We start from the raw sequence: 18471 nt of genomic DNA, 5'->3' as shown, positions 1-18471 counted from the left end.
CCTGTCACATCTTTCTCATCCTTAGGATAGGGGTTTAGAGAGAAATGGCTGGTTTTCTGTAGAATGCCTTTGGAAGGACAATCTTAACTCCCCCTCAAAAATAAAAACCAATTGCCCATATATTAGACTGAATTGTATGAAATTGCCAATATTGAACTGACAATTTCACATGGTTCAGTTGATTAACATGATCCTGACTTAGTCACTAGTAGAACAGTGGTTCTCAGCCTGGGTTGCATATTAGAATAAGCTGGGAGCTTTTTAAAACTACCCTTGCTAGGACCTCCCCCAAGACAATTAAATTCAAATCTTTGAGGATGGGGGCAGGCACAGGGATATTTTTAAAGTTCCTGAGCAGCCAGATTAAGGACTGCAGTTTTAGCACATCACTGGCTCAGTCATGAGAAAGGCTCAGAGAGTCTTCAGCTTAACTCCTTAGCATATTACCTGTGGGTGATGGGAGCCGAGTTCGAGGAGTGGCTACAATTACCTCATGCAGCAATTAATGCAGTTACTTCAGGCATTAAATTGTGTTAATAAAAACTGAAGAACTTCCATCACAGCAAAAAAAATGTATATTAAATACCCATGTGCATGTGGTACCATCCTAAGCACATTACAAAATGATTCCTTGTGGGAATTAGCAATCTGGAATTTGCAATATTATCTCTGCCAGGCCCACTGAAGAACCCACTGGCATTAGAGAAAGGCACAAACTGGAAAACATTCAAAGATGTGGCCCTGGACATACACTCAAGAGCATACACCACAACAAATTGTGCATTTTGGCCTGGCTAATGAAAGGACTTCAGCCGTACAGGGCAGTTAAGTGAAATGCTCTTTGTGAGCTATAAATGCTTTGCATTCTTAGTAATTCTAGGAGTTTCAATTTCCCCTTAGTGTCTTTTTTTTTTTTTTTTGCTTGCTTTTAATGAGCAGATTTTAAAAAAACTAAATAAATAGATAAATATATTTTTAGAATAAAAGAGAAAATAGCACATATTACTTTTGAAGTGATGAAAGTGTTCTAAAATTAGATTATGTGATGGTTGCTCGACTCTAAAATATAATAAAAACCATTGAATTATACACTTTAAACAGGTGAGTTTTATGGTATATAAGCTATAGTTCAATAAAGCTACTCTTTTAAAAAAAAAAACCCATAATATTAGGGTTGAAAAAAAATAACTGAAAACAGTTAATATGCATTCTGAATTTCCTGGCAAAGAAGCTGTGTGTGTGTATGTGTGTTGTGTGTGTGTTGTGTGTGTGTTGTGTGTTTGCTTGTGTGTGATGCTGTCCCTGGGACTTGAGAGGTTCCCTCAGAAGGCACTGATAGAGGTGTCACAGGAAGGATTAAGTGGGCACCCCGATGCTGTAAGCAAGGGGCGGGCTAGGAGTAGCTCTGCAGAGCTGGAGGCAAAATGAGAGAAAGGAGTTTGTCCAGTTGGGAAAGAAACGCAGAGGCAGCGTCCACAGAGAGCCCCACGCAGGGAACAAACCTGCCCTGGAGGCAGCGAGGCAGAGCACTGCTCCTAGAAGGGAACAGAGGGACAGGAGTGCTCCTTCACCAACTAATCCTCCCGGCACCTCCTCCCAGGCTCGAGCATCTTGGACCAGCGTGAGCTCTCCTACAGCTCCCTTCAGCTTTCTTGACGCAGAATTGACTTAATTAGTTTCAGTAGGATCCATCACTGTGGGTGTATTCTCTGAAAAGGAGAGTGTGTGCTATGTTCGTGTATGCAGGCACCTTGAGACAGTACTCCTCTTATACCTTGGGAATTGCTGGACTGTTATGTCTTCCCTTATACCTAGGGCTTGACAAAGTGTCAGAGACTTGGAAATTGTGAAAGAGTTGAAGGAAAACGCTTACAATGATGAAGAGGCCGAGAAAGAAACCTCCAGTGACCCCAATCTCACAGGTCTGCAGCACCTGCTCTTCTACAACTCTTTGAAGTGCTGAGGGTCTACCGTGCGCCATGTACAGTGTTAGCGCTACGGGAGATACAGATGTGAATAAAACACTGTCCTCAGCTTCAAAGGGTTTACTGTTCAGGGGAAGAGGTCAGACATATCTCCAAAGACATCAACACAAAGCATACTGCAAGAGAGGTACAAAGTTCCGACTCTCAGAAGCCCAGGAAAACATGTACAGTTAGAAAGGTCAGGAAAGCCTTCCTGAGCAAATGACTTTTGAGAGATATGTAACATTTTCACAGATGAAGGTGGGGGTGGGGCAAGGTGGGAGTCTCGCAGGGAATGTGCTGCCCTTGGCTGGAGGGGGACAGCCAAATCCCTGCTCTGATTTCAACTCATTGCACTTCAACACATCAGTGCAGAGACACCGCCCTGCATGAGGCAGTCCACAGGTGGAAATAAAGGTAAAATAAAGTCAGTCTATGTCTTTAAAAGCCTTGCAATTCAAGGACAGAGAAGAAAGAGGCTAAGGGGGAGATTAGACGAAATACCTAGAACCACAAGCCATCACATGAGTTGTAAAAGGAGCATCATAGAAGCCTTGGCAAAGTGCTCAGACCTAACAGGGGCTCTGCCTGACCTTCCATTCTGTTTCTCAATACTAGACCGTAAGCTTCTCAAGGATGAGGACCAGGCCTTCTTTGTCTTTGCATGGCCTGGGCCTAGCTCAATTTCTGGCACTTGATAGACATTCATGGAAGGAAGGAAGGAAGGAAGAAGGAAGGGAGAAAGGGAGGGAGAGAGGGATGGAGGAAAGAGAGGGAGGGTGGGAGGGAGGAAGGAACAAACGATTCTCCCATCATGAATCATTTGCTGAGGATGTCTGTCTTTAAATTCACTTAGCACTGCCTAACTTTGGTTCTTATTGTCCCTCTCTTCTCCCACCCCTATTTTGCTCACCTCAATCCTCGCCCCCTTATTGTCAGTGTGGGCTGACAATACCAGCCCACACTATCTTCCTGGACCTTGATTCTTTCAGTGATCACAGAGTCTGTGCTACATAATGTAAGCACTCCGTATTCCTTGCAACTGCTTCCTGGGTGCTAGTTCTGTAAACTCTTTGAGGGTAGAGCCCCCTTCTTAAATGACTGCATCCCCACAGTACATAGAGTATATTCACTGTTGATTGGTTGGGAAATAAGGCCCTTTACAGGAGGAGGGGGTAGAAACTCACATCCTGGGGTGGCAGGCACAGTGCTAGTGCTGTGCATACACGCACAAAGAGCCCGGATAATGGGGCCCAGTGGAGAGAAAACTGGGGGACAGAACAGTTTTGCTATCTGTAAGCCTTTGACACAGAGGCCCCAAACCCACGATTCTCCTCTGAGGACAGAAGAGGAGAAAGTGTGTCTGTCCTGCAGCATGTGGGGTGGATGGAAGGATTTGATGGATTAAGCACTAGAGTGGCTTGCCTAGAGAGGTCATGAACCCCTCTCTCTGAATGTCCCTAAAGACAGGGGGATCCCCAGGAAACTGAGGCTGCAGGATGCACTGACTGGCCTCCTCGGGAGTAGCAAGCAGCTGGACAGTCCATTCTCGCCGTCTTTATCAGAGTTACAGGCAAGAAAGAGTCCTTTGGGGGTAAAGTATCTTAGACAAAATGTTGATTTGCCCTTTTGCTTTACAATCTCCTGATGTAATGAACAAGGTTTAGGAGGAGTAGCTGACTGCAAGGCAGACAGGCAGACCAATGCTCCTGTGTACAGAAATAAGGTAGACTCTCATTACCATCCAGCTCATTTCCCCAAGAATTATGTGTTCCATGGTCAGAAAACGACCCCCAAGCATCTTCAAATACATCCAGTAAAAAGCTGATACAACTCCTTCTGCATTTTCCCGTGTACTCCTTCTTGCAATGTTTTCTGCAAAGGGGCTGCCTCCCTAACTAGATTGTCTGGAGCAGGTATCAAGACCAATTATTTCTATAGGATCTTCTGATGCTAAGTGCTCAATATATACACAAATGAATAATAACTAACATTATACTATAATCTGCAAGTACTCCCCCTACACACTTCCTAATCTAGTCCTCACAACAACCCTGTGAGGTAGGTACTATGATTAACTCCCATTTGCCAGGTAAGGAAACTGGAAGATTAAGTGGCACACCCAGTATCCTACAGCCAGTAAGGAGTACTTTCGTTTGCTTAAACGAACTATGGAGCCTGAAAAAAGTATTAGCCCGGTCTCTCCCGGCACACATCTTATCGCAGGGATCAATGTGCACTATGATATATCAGGGACAGGCACACTAAATCCAAGCTTAGTATATGACGAATAAATGAATGGATACGTGATACAGTGGGTGCACTGTATGGAGTCAGTGGAAAGGAGACAATTTAAAAGAAGGAAGACTATTAATCCAGTTTATAGGGAGGGAATTCCCCGGCGGTCCAGCGGTTAAGATTCGAGGCTTTCACTGCCGTGGGCACGGTTCGACCCTTCCTTAGGGAACGAAGATTGCACAAGCCGCGTGGCAAGGCCAAAGCAAAACACAACAATTTATAGGGAGTCTACTGAGTGTCAGGCATTGGAAACCCAGACACGACTGCCCTGCCCTCATGGGCCTCACAGTCCATTGCAAATACAGATTGTTAAGAAACTATTACAGCAAACTAGTCGCACATTTGTTAAATGCTACAAAATGTAGCGGGGAGCTTTGCACTGGTCCGAAGGAAGAGCGCTCACTATGGGAAGGTTGGCCTCTTCTGGGCCAGGGGATACATTCATACAAGCAGAAGCAGAAGTCGAGGCAAATGAAAAGGGCAAAAGGAGGAGGGAAATTGTTTCTCACGAATAGAACTTGACCTAAGGGACCCTTACTTCCAGTCCCGCTGACTGGCTGCCTACCTGCTCACGAAAACCAGCAAAGAAAAAGAGAAGGTTAAAGAGAAGTGGGAGGTCAATTTATGGAAGCGGGGTGGGGCGGCAAGGAGAAGCAGGAGAGGCGTGAACCGGCGTCGAGAGAGTTAAGCGGGGCCGGCCCGGGACGCAAAGGGTTAACCGGGGGGGGCGGTCCGGAGCGGGTCCGGTAGGCCTGCCCACCGGAGGGCGGGGGTGGGGCCTCGCGGAAGGAACCCTTGGATTGGCCGCGGGGGAGGCGTTACGCTAGGACGGTACCAACAGTCGCGAGCCGCGGAGGCGGGGGGTGGGTGTGGGACCGCCGGCTCAGCGCGGGGAGAGGTGCCCGGGGAATGGCCGGGCCGGGGGTGGGCGGGAGCCGCAGTGGCGGCGGCTGGGGGCGGTGAGCCGGCGTGGGGCTGCCCCTCCCCGGAGGCGGCGGGGGCGGCCGGGGCCGCGCCGCAGCGCGCGGGCGGCCATGGAGCGAGCCTAGGGCCCTGCAGGTGAGCGGCGTGGGGGCGGGGGAGGGCGCGCGACCCCCGCCCCCGGCGCGGCGGGCGGGAACGTGCGGGCCGGCCCGCGGGCGGGGCGCGGTGCGTGGCGCGCGCCGGGCGGCGGCCGTCTGGGGGCGGGGCGCCTCCCTGAGGGGCCGGGCACCGGTGCCCAGAGCGGTCGCCGAGCGGCGGCTGCCTCCGAGACCCGCCCGGGCCGCGCGCCCAGCCTCGTCTGGAGGGACGCAGCCGAGGCCGCCGCCTCCTCGGCCCGCCTGAGGCGCGCGGGCCTTACCTGGGGGCGCCTCGGGCTGCCCGGGGCGGGTCTAGTGACGCACTCTCGCGCCCGGACGCGGTCCCCAGAGGCGACTGGCCCCGGTGCCGCCCTCGTGTCCCGCCGAGTGCCCGTTGCGGCGGCGCGGGCCGGGGGGATCGCGCGCCCGCGGGCCCACCTCTTGGCCGGGAAGCGCGAGTGATCTCCAGGCCCGAGGCGAGAGGCAGGGTAACCGTGCCTAGGCATCCGCGGTCTCCTCGAGGTCGTTCATCCCGCGCTCGCTTGTCGGGCACAACTTAAGGAAACGATACGGTTATCCAAAGTGGGTTGTGCTTGAGGTTTCATTTCCGGGTGCTTTGGCCACGCGATTCAAAGCGAACAGAAATATGACAAGCCTGAGCAAGTTGTCAAGTTGCGTCCTCGATTGTGGGATCTGATGAGAGATTCATTCTAATCGGGCTTGTGTTACCCGCAAGTCTCCCTGAAGGAATAGAAGGGGTAGGAGGATGTTAGCGTGAAAGTGGAAGGGACGAGACCTGATGGGTGGTTAGGGAATTATTAGACCTTTAAATAGCCATATGGTGAGTTGGAGGGGTGAGGAGTTAATAATGTGGGAAAATGAGAAATGCTTGATACAGCGACTTGAGTCTAGGGCAAAGTATCAGTATCACCCCACCCAGCCAGTTTCCCTTCAGAGGCTTGATTTCTTACCTTGAAAAGGAGTAGGAATGTGGGATCTTTTAGCTTTAAAATTGTAGGACTTTATTTAAAACTGTAACTATGATTACTGTTTACTGACTATTCCTATTCTCCTTGTGTTGTAAATTAATGCATAGATTTCATTGGGGTTGATTATTTTAAATTGGGTTAGAGACCTGTGTGCTCTATGTTTTACAGTCCTTGAATTTATGCAGGACCTTTGAGCTAAGCCTTAGAGCACTACCATGTATATTGTTATTTATCATCAGGACATGTCCTTGAGAAACTAAGATACAGATGCTAAAGATGCTAAGTGATTTTCCTAGACATAGAGCCAGTCTAAAGTAGATTTAAAATTAAATTAATATTTTGTGTTAAACTAATAACTTTTGAAGTTTGTGAAGATGTTGGACTTTGGCCCCTAGAACATTTCAGTGGAATCAATCAACAGGAGGACCTTCTTTGAAAGTGCTTGTCAAAAGAAAATTCAGAGGCACAGGCAAGCAATTCAGAGTCTCAGCCTCACTTACCTTAAAGTGCAATGATAGAAATGAATGGCAGGAAAAGATGATCCGGAAATCTTGGAGCTCACAGCTTTTCTTCAGTGTGACTGGTAAAAATGTGACATTGATTTGTTCTGTTTCTCTGGAACTAGTTGGAAAATAGCCATGATTTAATTAAAGAATGAAAATTGGAAAACATACGCCCTGGGTTCTTTGAATTAGGGAACAAGCAGATCACTTGTTTCTATTATCTAATTCTTTATATCCTAGAATTACTTTATTTTGAGTTGATAGTTCCTTGACTCTAGTCCATTCTTTTGATTTCCATTTGTAGATTCTGGTTTTTTCACACAGCATTAAAGCTTCTGCTTTTTATTTTTTCTGAATTTTGAATTTCTAAATGAAATTTTCTGTTTCCTCCACTTGCAGGGCAGACTTCGGCTTCCTTCGCTTTGTGTGACCATCATTTTAATGGTGTAAAGCCTGAAGCCAGATACTTCAGCTCTTGAATTGATAACTTTTTAAAATAGCAACCACAGTGGTTGTCTCTTGGTGATTGCTGCAATCTCATAAAAGAAGCAGGAGGCTGCTCTTTGTATTCTGTGGCCATAGTTGGAAACAGTAAAAAGGAGACTGTCTTCTGAAGCTGATGTCAGGCCACTCTGGGACTAAGTGCCAGGTAGTTTTGGGGTGAGCAGCACAATTACAATGAGGCACTTAGTTTGGTGTAGTAGTGATGATGATTGATGTACTTTTCTTTTTTGCACTTAACAGTGCATAGTGCATAGTAGTTGTGCAGTAAATATTTGGTGGTTGAATGAAAGAATGGGAAACAGTATGAGGGAGGAGGAAATATTCTAGTGCAGAGTTTGAATTGTTTAGTTCCTCCTTGCAAGAAAAAAAAGCCCAGAAAGTGTGTTTCGGATTCCTGTTGAAAATAGTTCTGTTGAGATGGATATCTGTAAAGGGTGTTACTTGCTGGAGCTGCCTTGAGATCTGATTGTGTGATGGGTGGTGGTCTAGCCAGCTGCAGCCTGGGTGTAGCTTCACAGACTTGCTCCTGCAGCCTTCTCTGGCTAGGCTCACCAAACAGTTGGATTGGTAGACAATATTTTTGCACTAATAGAAGAACTAGAGCTCTTGGTGTTGGCCATGCCAGTATCAATGACCCTGACTGTCCACCTTCTGGCCCTTCATATTAGGGGTGGGAGAGGGGAGTTATCCCTCCCTGAAGTGCTGCTCATTCCACACTTGTAAATCTCTCCCTCTTTTCCTTCCTTGAGGTGCCTCTGTAACCCTCAAGGACTAATGGATTCATTGGCACAGACCTGGGGTGCAGAACAGATCTTACTTTGCAACTGAAACTAGCTTCTGACCAACTTACAATGTCAACATGACTGCTAGAGCTGTCTAGGAGAGAATGTAATGCAAAGCTCTCACTTGTGATTTTGTCATTCATATCTAAAGTCAGAAGAGAGAAGGCCCAACTCTGGACCTGGTGAGTTTGGGGGTGCATCTCTCATCCCAGTATGCGATAAGAAATGAAGGCTGATGCAGAAAAGAGATATTGAGCTTTGGTGTGTGTTTGGTAGTCTACTTTCTGGCAAGGTAACTACCCCATGGAGGGGAAGGTGTTAATTTGGGTACATTTTAAAAGGAGGTCAATGAATATGAAATTATGAATGTGAAACAGAACCAAGCACAGGATGAGGCAGTGAAGTCAATCATTCCATGCTCTTAAATGCTGATTTTCTGCTTTATGTATATAGCACTGTGAAATAAGATATTGTGTGGAAAAATTCTTATTTTAGCTATACTGTTTGTGAAGAATTTTTTGCAGTGTATTATATGTTTCGCTTGCTTTTTAAATAATATAGTTTAACCCTTATTGACTTGAGGTTATGGTTACAGACAGTAATCCTGCAGGACTTTGAGGTGATTGAAATATGTAGGTTGTTTGCCTCCTCTGCTTTTTGAATTCTTGAATTTGCTTTCAGTAACCAATCTGTCTCTAATTTCGGAGGTGAAAAAGCTGTACTTTTGCTGTTGTTAGCATCCCTACTGCCCTTTTTAAAATTTTTGTCGCTTCTGATCTTCTGTGGAGTAGCAGCCCAGATAGCTCTGCTTCCTGAAATTGAATGTAAAACAGCTAAGTAGGCTTAGTGAGGGTCTGCCTGGCTCTTCTTTATTAGTGGGTGAACTTTGTGACCATTATTTTGGCTGTCCAGAGACCTTTTGTTCATTTCTTGTTTCTTATCCCTGGTTTAGATAGTGAATTTGCACTCTGTATAGGTGCATTAATGTCCCTGTTGTTCTTTCTGTAGAAAAAAGAAAATTATATGGAAATACCAGTATTGGTTCTCATTTCAGAAAGCATTGCCAATAATACTTGAAAATTTGGTTCCAGCCCTTGTATCATTCCTGGGCAATGTCTTGGACTATCTCCAGTCTTCCTCTTAGCACTTCCAGATCATCTTTACTCCCAGTCCCAACTAACACCAGACACCAGCTTGGCAATAGCAGTTGCCTTGAAAGGTGGAAGCAAGGTATACAGAAGGTAGCAATTTAAAATTGAGCATATAAAGTTGGTATACATATTTGATATTTCAATATTCATACAGTACTGTATATCTGAATTCATTACAGGATTTAGTTTCCGTATGTCTGTTAAAAAAGAGGCCATCTTTAATCCAAAGAGCTGAAGATATTCTTATAACCATAAAGGTCTCTCTCCCTTGTTCTTCACTCCTTTTATTCAGTAAGCATTTATTGAGTACCTCTCCTGTGTCCTGCACTGTGCTAGCTTACTTAGAACTACAGAATAAAACACATCCCCTGTCCTTGAGGAACGTATGATAGAGTAGAGGAGACAGGCATGCCAAAAAATGTGTGTATGTATGTGTGCGTGTGTATTTATATTCATATATAGCAGGGGGTTGTACCTGGAGCCACTCAGCCATAACTCAGCACAGACTTGCTTGTGGTTCCTGTTTCTAAAGTGATCTGTGGCCTGTCAGCTTGACATACCCTAGAACATAAGGTTAAAAGTGTGAGGTGTTACCATTGAATAAAGCTTACATACCTTTTCAAGAACTAGTGAACTGAACAGTAAAGATGGAAAACTGAAAATCTGAAGTAAATGTTATATTATTTGAAATTACATATTTCTACACTATATAGTAATTACATTCTATATAGTCTTAATTGGTTGTTAGATGCCAGTAATTGAGCAGTGAAATACCTGGAATTTAGGAAGGTTCATTATACCGCCCATTTGAAACAGAATGCAAATTCTTAGGCATTTCCACAGAGTTTCTAAATCAGTGAATACTGCCTGTGTTGGTTTTTTAGAACAAATCTCACTAGCAGTATGATCTGAAGGTTTTTTCTTTTCATTTTTCAAGGAAGAACATTAGAGGATTGCCCTAAATCAAGGTTTAAATAGGACAGGTTGCAGGAATTGAATTTTTTTGGAAGAGGGAAGAAACTCTATTGCCTGTTTCATTGTTACTCTCACACACAGGAAGAAAGGCTACCATATGTTTCATTAATGCCTGGTGATCATTTTAGTTCCTCCCTTCACAGGAAACTGTTAGAGGATTCACGTAAAACAAGTTTACATATGTGAATAAATATTTAAGTGGAAGTGAAAACAGTGAGGAATATATAACACTTCAACCAATTTGGACTATATGGAAATTCGACTTTCTATACCTGTAACTTAAGTTATTCCAGGGCTTTTTTTTTTTTTTTTTTTTTTTTTTTGCTGTGCACAGGCTTTCTTTTTAGTTGCGGTGAGTGGGGGCTGCTCTTTGTTGTGGTGCACAGACTCCTCATTGCTGTGGCTTCTCTTGTTGCAGAGCACAGGCTCTAGGCACGTGGGCTTCAGTAGTTGCAGCACATGGGCTCAATAGTTGTGGCTCACGGGCTCTAAAATGCAGGCCCAGTAGTTGTGGCGCACGGGCTTAGTTGCTCCGTGGCATGTGGGATCTTCCTGGAGCAGGGATCGAACCCATGTCCCCTGCATTGGCAGGCAGATTCTCAACCACTGCACCACCTAGAAAGCCCTCCAGGGCTTATCTTAAAAGTTTTAGGACATTCAAAGCTGTCATCTTCAAAACACAAATTTAATTTTCCAAACTGAAGAATATTGTGGAGGGCATTCTGTTCAGCCATTTTCGTGAAATAGAAAAATTTCATGCTTCCTTTTTGTTTCTCTTACATTGAATGCAGTAGAATTGAACTTTGCAGAGAAGAGAAACAGGTTGGTCAGATTAGTGACATAACCTCCCAGTCTTCTGCTTCAGTCGGTACCCACTCTGAAGATACCTACTTGCTTACAGCCATAGCTACTCCTCAAATTTAGGAAAGGATTTGGTTCAGGAATATAAGATTACTGGAATTCTTAGTAATGCAGCCCGTGCATTCAGCACCTGACTGTGTAACCCAGAAGATAGCATAACCAATGAGCGTTGTTTTCTTTGTCATTCTTTCTCCTCAGGAAGTCATCTTTGGGTTTTTGATATGGTAATAATGACCAACAAACAATTACTGTAGGTGGTCGGAGCACTAATTTTAGCACAGTACACATGGTAATGCCATTCATTTTTAACAATTCTGTGAGTCAGGTAGTAGTGTTCTTATTTTATTTTTCATATGAGGAAACTGAGGCCCAGAGAGGTTAGCAGGCATTCAAACCTAGTCATTCTGAATCCAAAGCACACATTCTTAACCCCTCTGCTACAGAACAGTTTATATTTAGAACAAAGGTGAATTAAGAAGCTATTTCTTAAGTGGGGAATTAGCAGGGAAAGGAAAAGTAGATGTAGATACTGATTAATGATATTATTTGTTGTAGATTTGGTTTTAGTTTTAGTCGAAGACTCCCAAGCAAAGATGAAAAAGAACAGTGTTACGCTGTGTGGGCAGTGGCGGCAGTGCAGGAGTAGGCTGGTGTTCTGCAGGTAACAGGGATTTATTCATGTAATGAACACTTGATGCCACTTGGTTTTGGAGGTTTTGACTTCCTAGCTAGAAGCGCACGATGCTAAGTGGAAAGATTTCTGAATGCTATTTTACTTACAGTAATTGTCACTAACTATCAGGAGAGACTGCATTTATCTCTACGGGGCAGCTAATAATAATGTAGCACAGTGCTCTAACGTCACCACCGATTAAAAAAAACAAAAGGGCAGTATATCAGACTTACCCCAAGGTGAAAATGTGTGTGGGGTTTTTGGTACTAAAGGGTTGTAATTTTGGCTGAAGTTTAAAGGTTAGGCTTTATAAACTGAGTGTGTATAGTTGTGTGAGTTTGTGAGTGTGTAAGGTTAGCCTTGATTGCTCTAAAGTACATAAATGCACTTTAGTAAGCGATCTGTTTGAGATTCTTTTTTTTTCTTGTGTTACCTTTAAGAGACCTTAATTATTTATTAATCCAATCTTTATTTGTATTAATGGTTAATTTAATGTCTCCCAAATAGTTGATATGGACAGAATAGACTTAGAATGTTGGGTTTTACAAATTACCCCCAAATCTAGTGGCTTAAGACTAAGTGATTTATTTCTCATAATTATGTAGATCACTTGGGCCCAGCTCATTGGTTCTGCTGCCCACATAATATAGGCTGGAGTCACATGGGTGTTTGTATTTAGCTGGGACCTCAGCTGCAACTGGAATGCCCTTAATGGGTTCACTTCTGTGTTTGGCACTGAGCTGGGGTGGCCAGAGTAACTAGGGGCTGGCCGGGTCTCTCAGCATTCAGTAGTGTAGCCTGAGCTGCTTTACATAGTAGCTTGGTCCCAATTGGAAGCTGCTAGGTCTCTTAAGACACCTAGCACACAGTCACTTCCACAGCATTCTGTTGATCAAAGCAAGTTACAAAGCTAGTCCAGATTCAGGGGAAGTCCAGATTCTACCTCTCCATGGGAGGAATTCTTGGTGTCTGTCTTTGTAGACAGTCAACCCAAAACTCTTAATTAAATTCAGGTCTTACCTCTTATACTCACCAAACCCGCAGAGGTTTGCTGAAATCAACAATGATCAAAGAAGAAGTTTGTGAAACTGTCCTTGTAGTTTCTACTCAGGATCGAGGGCAAGGAGATTGTGTGAGTAAATATGATAATATATTGTATTAGTTATATAATAAATCCTACCCCCTTCACCATCTCCTTTGTTAATAGCCCTCTGCGTGAAATGTTCATATGGAATGTTTTCCTTCTGGTATTTGACACTCACAGAGCATGTTACATTCCCTTCGTGTGGTAAGAACTTGATTTGACCATTGAATTGGAAACACGAAAAAGGAATATTACCAAAGCCTTCACTTTTAGTTGCTATGAACAGAGTTGGGATTTTTTTTTTATGACCTTTGGAGAGGTAGTGTGAGGTTGTCACTTGATCAGAGGGAGATTCAAGGTGGCACTGCTTCTAATGAGGCTTGGAACCTCACCGGTGGCTTGTGGGAGCCCCTAGTAAGGTAGTAAGTGTTTTGGCGGGGTCTTTTCATGTTCCTCAGCAGGCACTGAGGAACATACATTGAATTTCATCACACGAGGACTTACCAGTCTCTGCACTGATGTATATTTCTGTCTGTGTTCCTCCAGACATCAGCCAGATTCTTGAACAGAGGATTCTAGTCTTTATACTAAGACTTCACTTTTCTCTGTGGAACCTATATCTCTTCTCCCAAAACAATTTATAGTCATAAGTTTATCCTTATAAAGTGTGTAGGATAGTGTGTGTGTGTGTGTGTGTGTGTGTGTGTGTGTGTGTGAGAGAGAGAGAGAGAGAGAGAGAGAGAGAGAGAGTGAGAGAGAGAGAGAAGAATGAAATATTAGCTTCCAAATCAAGCCTCATTTCGCTGATGGAGCTGAGAGGAAAACCAGGGTTCAGTATGAAAATTCCTTAATAAACTTCTGCCTTCCAGAGCTCCAGTCTGGGAGTTTATGCCAGCTTTTAGTGTGAAGACTACATTGCCCTGCCTTTTTATATTTAACACTTTTTGAGTTATGTTTTTACCTTGAGTCTATTTGTTCTTTGAGGTAGGCTCTGTTCCACATAACAGAAACATTAAAATAAATAACCAAAATATAACTGGACAATGTTACACTCTTGGAAGCATTTATACAGGAGGTGAGGGCATGAAATAGAGCAGGCAGACTCCTGGGAATGCAAGAGAAGTTTTCGTGAATAATTTGGGATATCCCCACTGATCTTGCTTTCATTTCCTTAGTATCTGAAACAGGGGATCCTCTTAGAAACCCAGTTTGCAAAGTGCATAGTATGCTGCTGTCTCAAATAGGAAGATAGTACAGTGTGGAAACTCTGTCTTGGGTACCCTCCCCTCTCAAGCATGCAGGAGAGAAGGGGATCATTGTAAAGAGTGAAAGAGTCTACCATCATTAGAGGATGGGATTATTCTGTATCATGCATCTAATACGTTTTTCTGGAATAGGAGTTTTGCAAACTCATGAACTTTTTGTAGAAATTCCACTGAACCCTCTGCATTGTCGATTTCTTGAATATCTTTGTGTTTGCCGTGTAGGCTGAAGGAGTAGCAGCTTTCTAGCTAAAGGAAAACCTCTTTCTGAACTGTCAATACTTACTCAGAAAAAGAGACTGTACTCTGAAACTACCAACTATATTTGAGTAGAGTGTTGGTAGGGAAGTAGATTGCCAAAAAAAAAAAAAAAAAAAAAAAGGACAGCTAATTAAGGATAGCTGACATTAAGGTGCCAGTTAATACTCATTCATTTGGTACCAAATACCGAAGGAAATTAACAGCAGAGTCCTAAGATACTTGCAAAGCCTCATTTGCAATAGTTTGGTTTAGATGAATAAGGCATCTACCCTTATTATGCTACATACTATACGGAGTGCAAAGGTTCATTAAGAAGCCAGGATTCTGAGAGGGGAATTAAGAACTATATACAAGAAGATACTGGATAAGGCAGAATGTAGTTTAAGTACTGGTCTAAAGACGAGAGAGGTTAGTTACTATAGAGTGTGTGGAGGGACCAGAAATGGCTTTGGAGATGGTCCTTGAAAGCTAGATTAGGTTTTAAACAGGAGAAGATGGGAGGGAAAGATAAGAGCAAGGGGAATTTTGAGAGAGTTCCAGTGAGGAGTGACATGTAGGGGACCGTGTTTGTGGTAGAAGTGATGAGTGAGGAGAATGAGAGTGGTGCCTAGTAACGTAGATAGGCTGAAGCCGTTTAGGGTATGGCTTTAATGCCTTGCTAAGGGATTTATAGAACTCAAAAATGGTGTGTGATTAGAAAAATGATTTTGCTGCAGTATCTAGTCTGGATTGGAGGACCTGGAGGCCCAGAAGGCAGTTCTTTCAGGGATCAAGTAGAAGGTACTGAGCACTAAATGAAGTCGGTGGCTGTGGGCATGACAGGCAGTTGTAGAGAACAGTGCCAAATTGCAATCTTACTTGTTCTACCAGAATGTGGTGACTAATCACAAACACGAAACTTTGTTCAGCCCCTTCTTGAAACCTTCCCTCACTACTAATCTGCAGAGGTAAATAGTGAAGTGAGGTCACAGTTGAACTCTTCACTTCACTTAATAGAAATTTCTGTCCTAGTTAAGTGGATGAATTACTTGCAGCCCTGAACTGATGAATGTGTTCTTCTGAGGCCCATCAAAAGGTAATGAGATTTCAAAACTTAAAAGCACACAGACTCAGTTTGTTTTGTCTGAATTTTGGAGCTACTAGAACTTCCTCTTGCATTGGTAATTTAAAAAAAAAACCCTCACTACCCCTCGGTGCTAAATGTTTAGATATGGTTTGTTTATATAGCATGAGGGAGGAATTTCTTCATTCTAAATGAAATGAACAGCATCATTAGAAGTTCACAGGTTAACCAGACTTTAGTCCTGAGGAGGGTTTTGTAGAAAGTGAAAGCCTGTTGAGCGAACCCCTTTGTGCCAGAATTGTACCTTAGCTGAAGGTAGTTGCAGCTGGAGGTGCTAAGGAAACAATTGCTGACACAGCAAGGTTTCCAAGTTACCTTTTACCACTGCAGCCAGAGATATGTACTGTTGAACAAACAGTTGAAGAAGTTGTGTGGTTTAGGTCATGTTGGAGCTAGCAAAAATCTCTGAAATCTGCTCTGCTAGCATTGCTGTTATCAGTAATCACAGCAAACGGTTTTACTGAGTTCCACACCAAACTTGATACCATCACAATTACATTTTGGATGCACTTGAGGTGCCTTTGTTTCAGCTAATAGTGTTATGTACTCCCTGGGAGACGATGATGCAACAAAACAGGTGGCTGGAGATAATTAGAATTTGAATGTGACTCTCACTTTCCCATCTTTATGAAAATGAATGGGAAGAGTGGTTAATCACCAAGAATAAACTGCATGTCAGCAAGCTCTTGCAAGGTGTTGCGCTTAGAACACACTGCTGCTTTAGTAGACTGTTTTTGGATGTGTTTGCAGCTGTTATTAGGGGAGCAGTCTCCAGTTTGGGTGGGAGTGTCTCAGCCTGAATCGTTCGCCCTATCTTTGTATTGGTTTTATTTCTTCAGTTAATGGTTTGAGTTGTTAACTGAATTGAAGAGTGAAGCAACACCCTGCTATCTTCTTGTCATCTTTGTCTTAGCCCAGTACAGTGCTGCCTGTAGGCATGTAGCAGAGAGAGCTTGTGCATGTTTTTAAATGGCCCTGTGGAGTGGAAAGCAACCTGTCAGCATGCAAATGAGGCTGAATTGTACGTTCTTGACACCCTTGCAAAAATCTTGTATTTGGAACCTTTTAGCTTGAGAATTGACCAGAGTGTGGTGGGCCTCACACCAGAAGCAGCATTTCTTTATGTCTGTGGCATCAGTATCTTTGTTATATGCCTGACCAGTCCAGATTTAGTAGTGTTGCTATAGTACCAGGTTTCATTAGTTTTCTGGTCATGTTCTACTAATAGCCAGATGGTATAGGGATATGTTTTTCCTTTACTTAATTTATCTAGATTTGATTATCCATATTTGACAGGGTTTTTAATTTTGAAAAATAATTAGTAGGAGACTGATTAAGTAGACATACTGTACGTGTCTGGGTGTCTGTTGTATTTATACATATCTGAATAGCAGATATGACACGTCCAGGATTGCTGGGTATTTGAATTCAGAGAGGGAGTTATTACTCTCCTCTGTACCCTCTTTGGCATTTTTAGGAGTTCCTGTCTTATAACATGTCATAAAACTTATATTTGGAGGAGATAACTGAAAAGTTACCAAACACTGGAGGTTTTGGATATTCAGAAGTCTTTTATGGATTTTGAAAGGTAAAAATGAAAGTTAAGGAGTTACACATATCTTAATGTTTTACTTTTTGTGCTTTCTCTCATTATTTTGGTTTCTAGGAATTGGTAGCCATCCAAATGGCTCCTAGATGGGTCTGCACCCTATCAAAACAGGAGTATGTGCTTTTAAATTTTCATTGTACCTGGTTCTTAACTATTAGATCCCTCCTCGGACCAGTTCATTTTAAATTATTGGGTCTTCTTGGGCATAGGATTAGCAAGGCTAAAAGGGTAAGTAATGTGTTTGAGGCTTGCAGAAGGTTCAAGGGGTGGAAGGACAGATTTCTGATTGAATTGTGCTTTATACTTGGGCTTGCAGGAATTGTGGGAGGCGCCTCAGTGAAGAAATGGACCAGTGTGTATAATCATGGAATCTCCTTGCTGACAATCACCACCTGCTCTCCTTGATACGTGAGAGAGAGTAGTCAGGGGAGAAGGAAAAGAGGTCAACATGAAGCTAAAGCAGCGAGTCGTGCTGTTAGCAATTCTCCTTGTCATCTTTATCTTCACCAAAGTTTTCCTGATTGACAACTTAGATACATCAGCTGCCAACCGGGAGGACCAGAGGGCCTTTCACCGAATGATGGCTGGCTTGAGGGTAGAGCTGGTGCCCAAGCTGGACCACACCTTGCAGTCTCCCTGGGAGATTGCAGCTCAGTGGGTGGTTCCCCGGGAAGTGTACCCTGAAGAGACACCAGAGCTGGGGGCAATCATGCATGCCATGGCCACCAAGAAAATCATTAAAGCTGATGTGGGTTATAAAGGGACCCAACTGAAAGCCTTACTGATACTTGAAGGAGGACAGAAAGTTGTCTTCAAACCTAAGCGGTAAGTCTTCATCTTCAAGTTATCTGTGCTGTTTGGTGGTAACTTGGGTTTTATGTGAGTGTTCATCTCCCTCTCTTGGTTTTCTCCTCAGTAAAATGGGAAGGAGACTCAGCTATAAAAAGGGGTGAGATGGAGCTATATGTAATGAGGTGGATAGAACTACAATCTGTCATACATAGTGAAGTAAGTCAGAAAGAGAAGGACAAATATTGTATGCTAACTCACATATACGGAATCTAAAAATGGTACTGATGAACTCAGTGACAAGAATAAGGATGCAGATACAGAGAATGGACTGGAGAACTCGAGGTATGGGAGGGGGCGGGGGGTGAAGGGGAAACTGAGACGAAGCGAGAGAGTAGCACAGACATATATATACTACCAACTGTAGAATAGATAGCCAGTGGGAAGTTGTTGTATAACAAAGGGAGTCCAACTCGAGGATGGAAGATGCCTTAGAGGACTGGGGCAGGGAGGGTGGGGGGGACTCGAGGGGGGGAGTCAAGGAAGGGAGGGAATACGGGGATATGTGTATAAAAACAGTTG

At 43.6% G+C, this 18471-nt stretch overlaps 1 protein-coding gene across 6 annotated transcripts in view; it reads left to right on the top strand.

Moving 5' to 3' along the window:
• Nucleotides 1-5155: 5155 nt before the first annotated feature.
• The window catches only part of FAM20B (FAM20B glycosaminoglycan xylosylkinase), a 41560-nt gene continuing 28244 nt past the window's right edge, over nt 5156-18471 (top strand). Inside the window, exons 1-4 of one of the 6 annotated variants that reach the window (XM_057726319.1) lie at nt 8069-8283; nt 15380-15443; nt 16969-17079; nt 17417-17925. In XM_057726319.1, coding sequence (XP_057582302.1) covers nt 17549-17925 — 377 coding nt within the window. In that variant the 5' untranslated portion in view covers nt 8069-8283; nt 15380-15443; nt 16969-17079; nt 17417-17548. Of the gene's footprint in view, nt 5322-8068; nt 8284-15379; nt 15444-16968; nt 17080-17416; nt 17926-18471 lie in introns of those variants that run through there. The other 5 variants (XM_057726323.1, XM_057726322.1, XM_057726321.1 and 2 more) reach the window with 5 other exon arrangements.

The sequence above is a fragment of the Hippopotamus amphibius genome, chromosome 3 (assembly GCF_030028045.1).
Source record: "Hippopotamus amphibius kiboko isolate mHipAmp2 chromosome 3, mHipAmp2.hap2, whole genome shotgun sequence".
Lineage (NCBI taxonomy): Eukaryota > Metazoa > Chordata > Mammalia > Artiodactyla > Hippopotamidae > Hippopotamus > Hippopotamus amphibius.
This window is presented reverse-complemented; position numbering and strand designations above follow the sequence as displayed.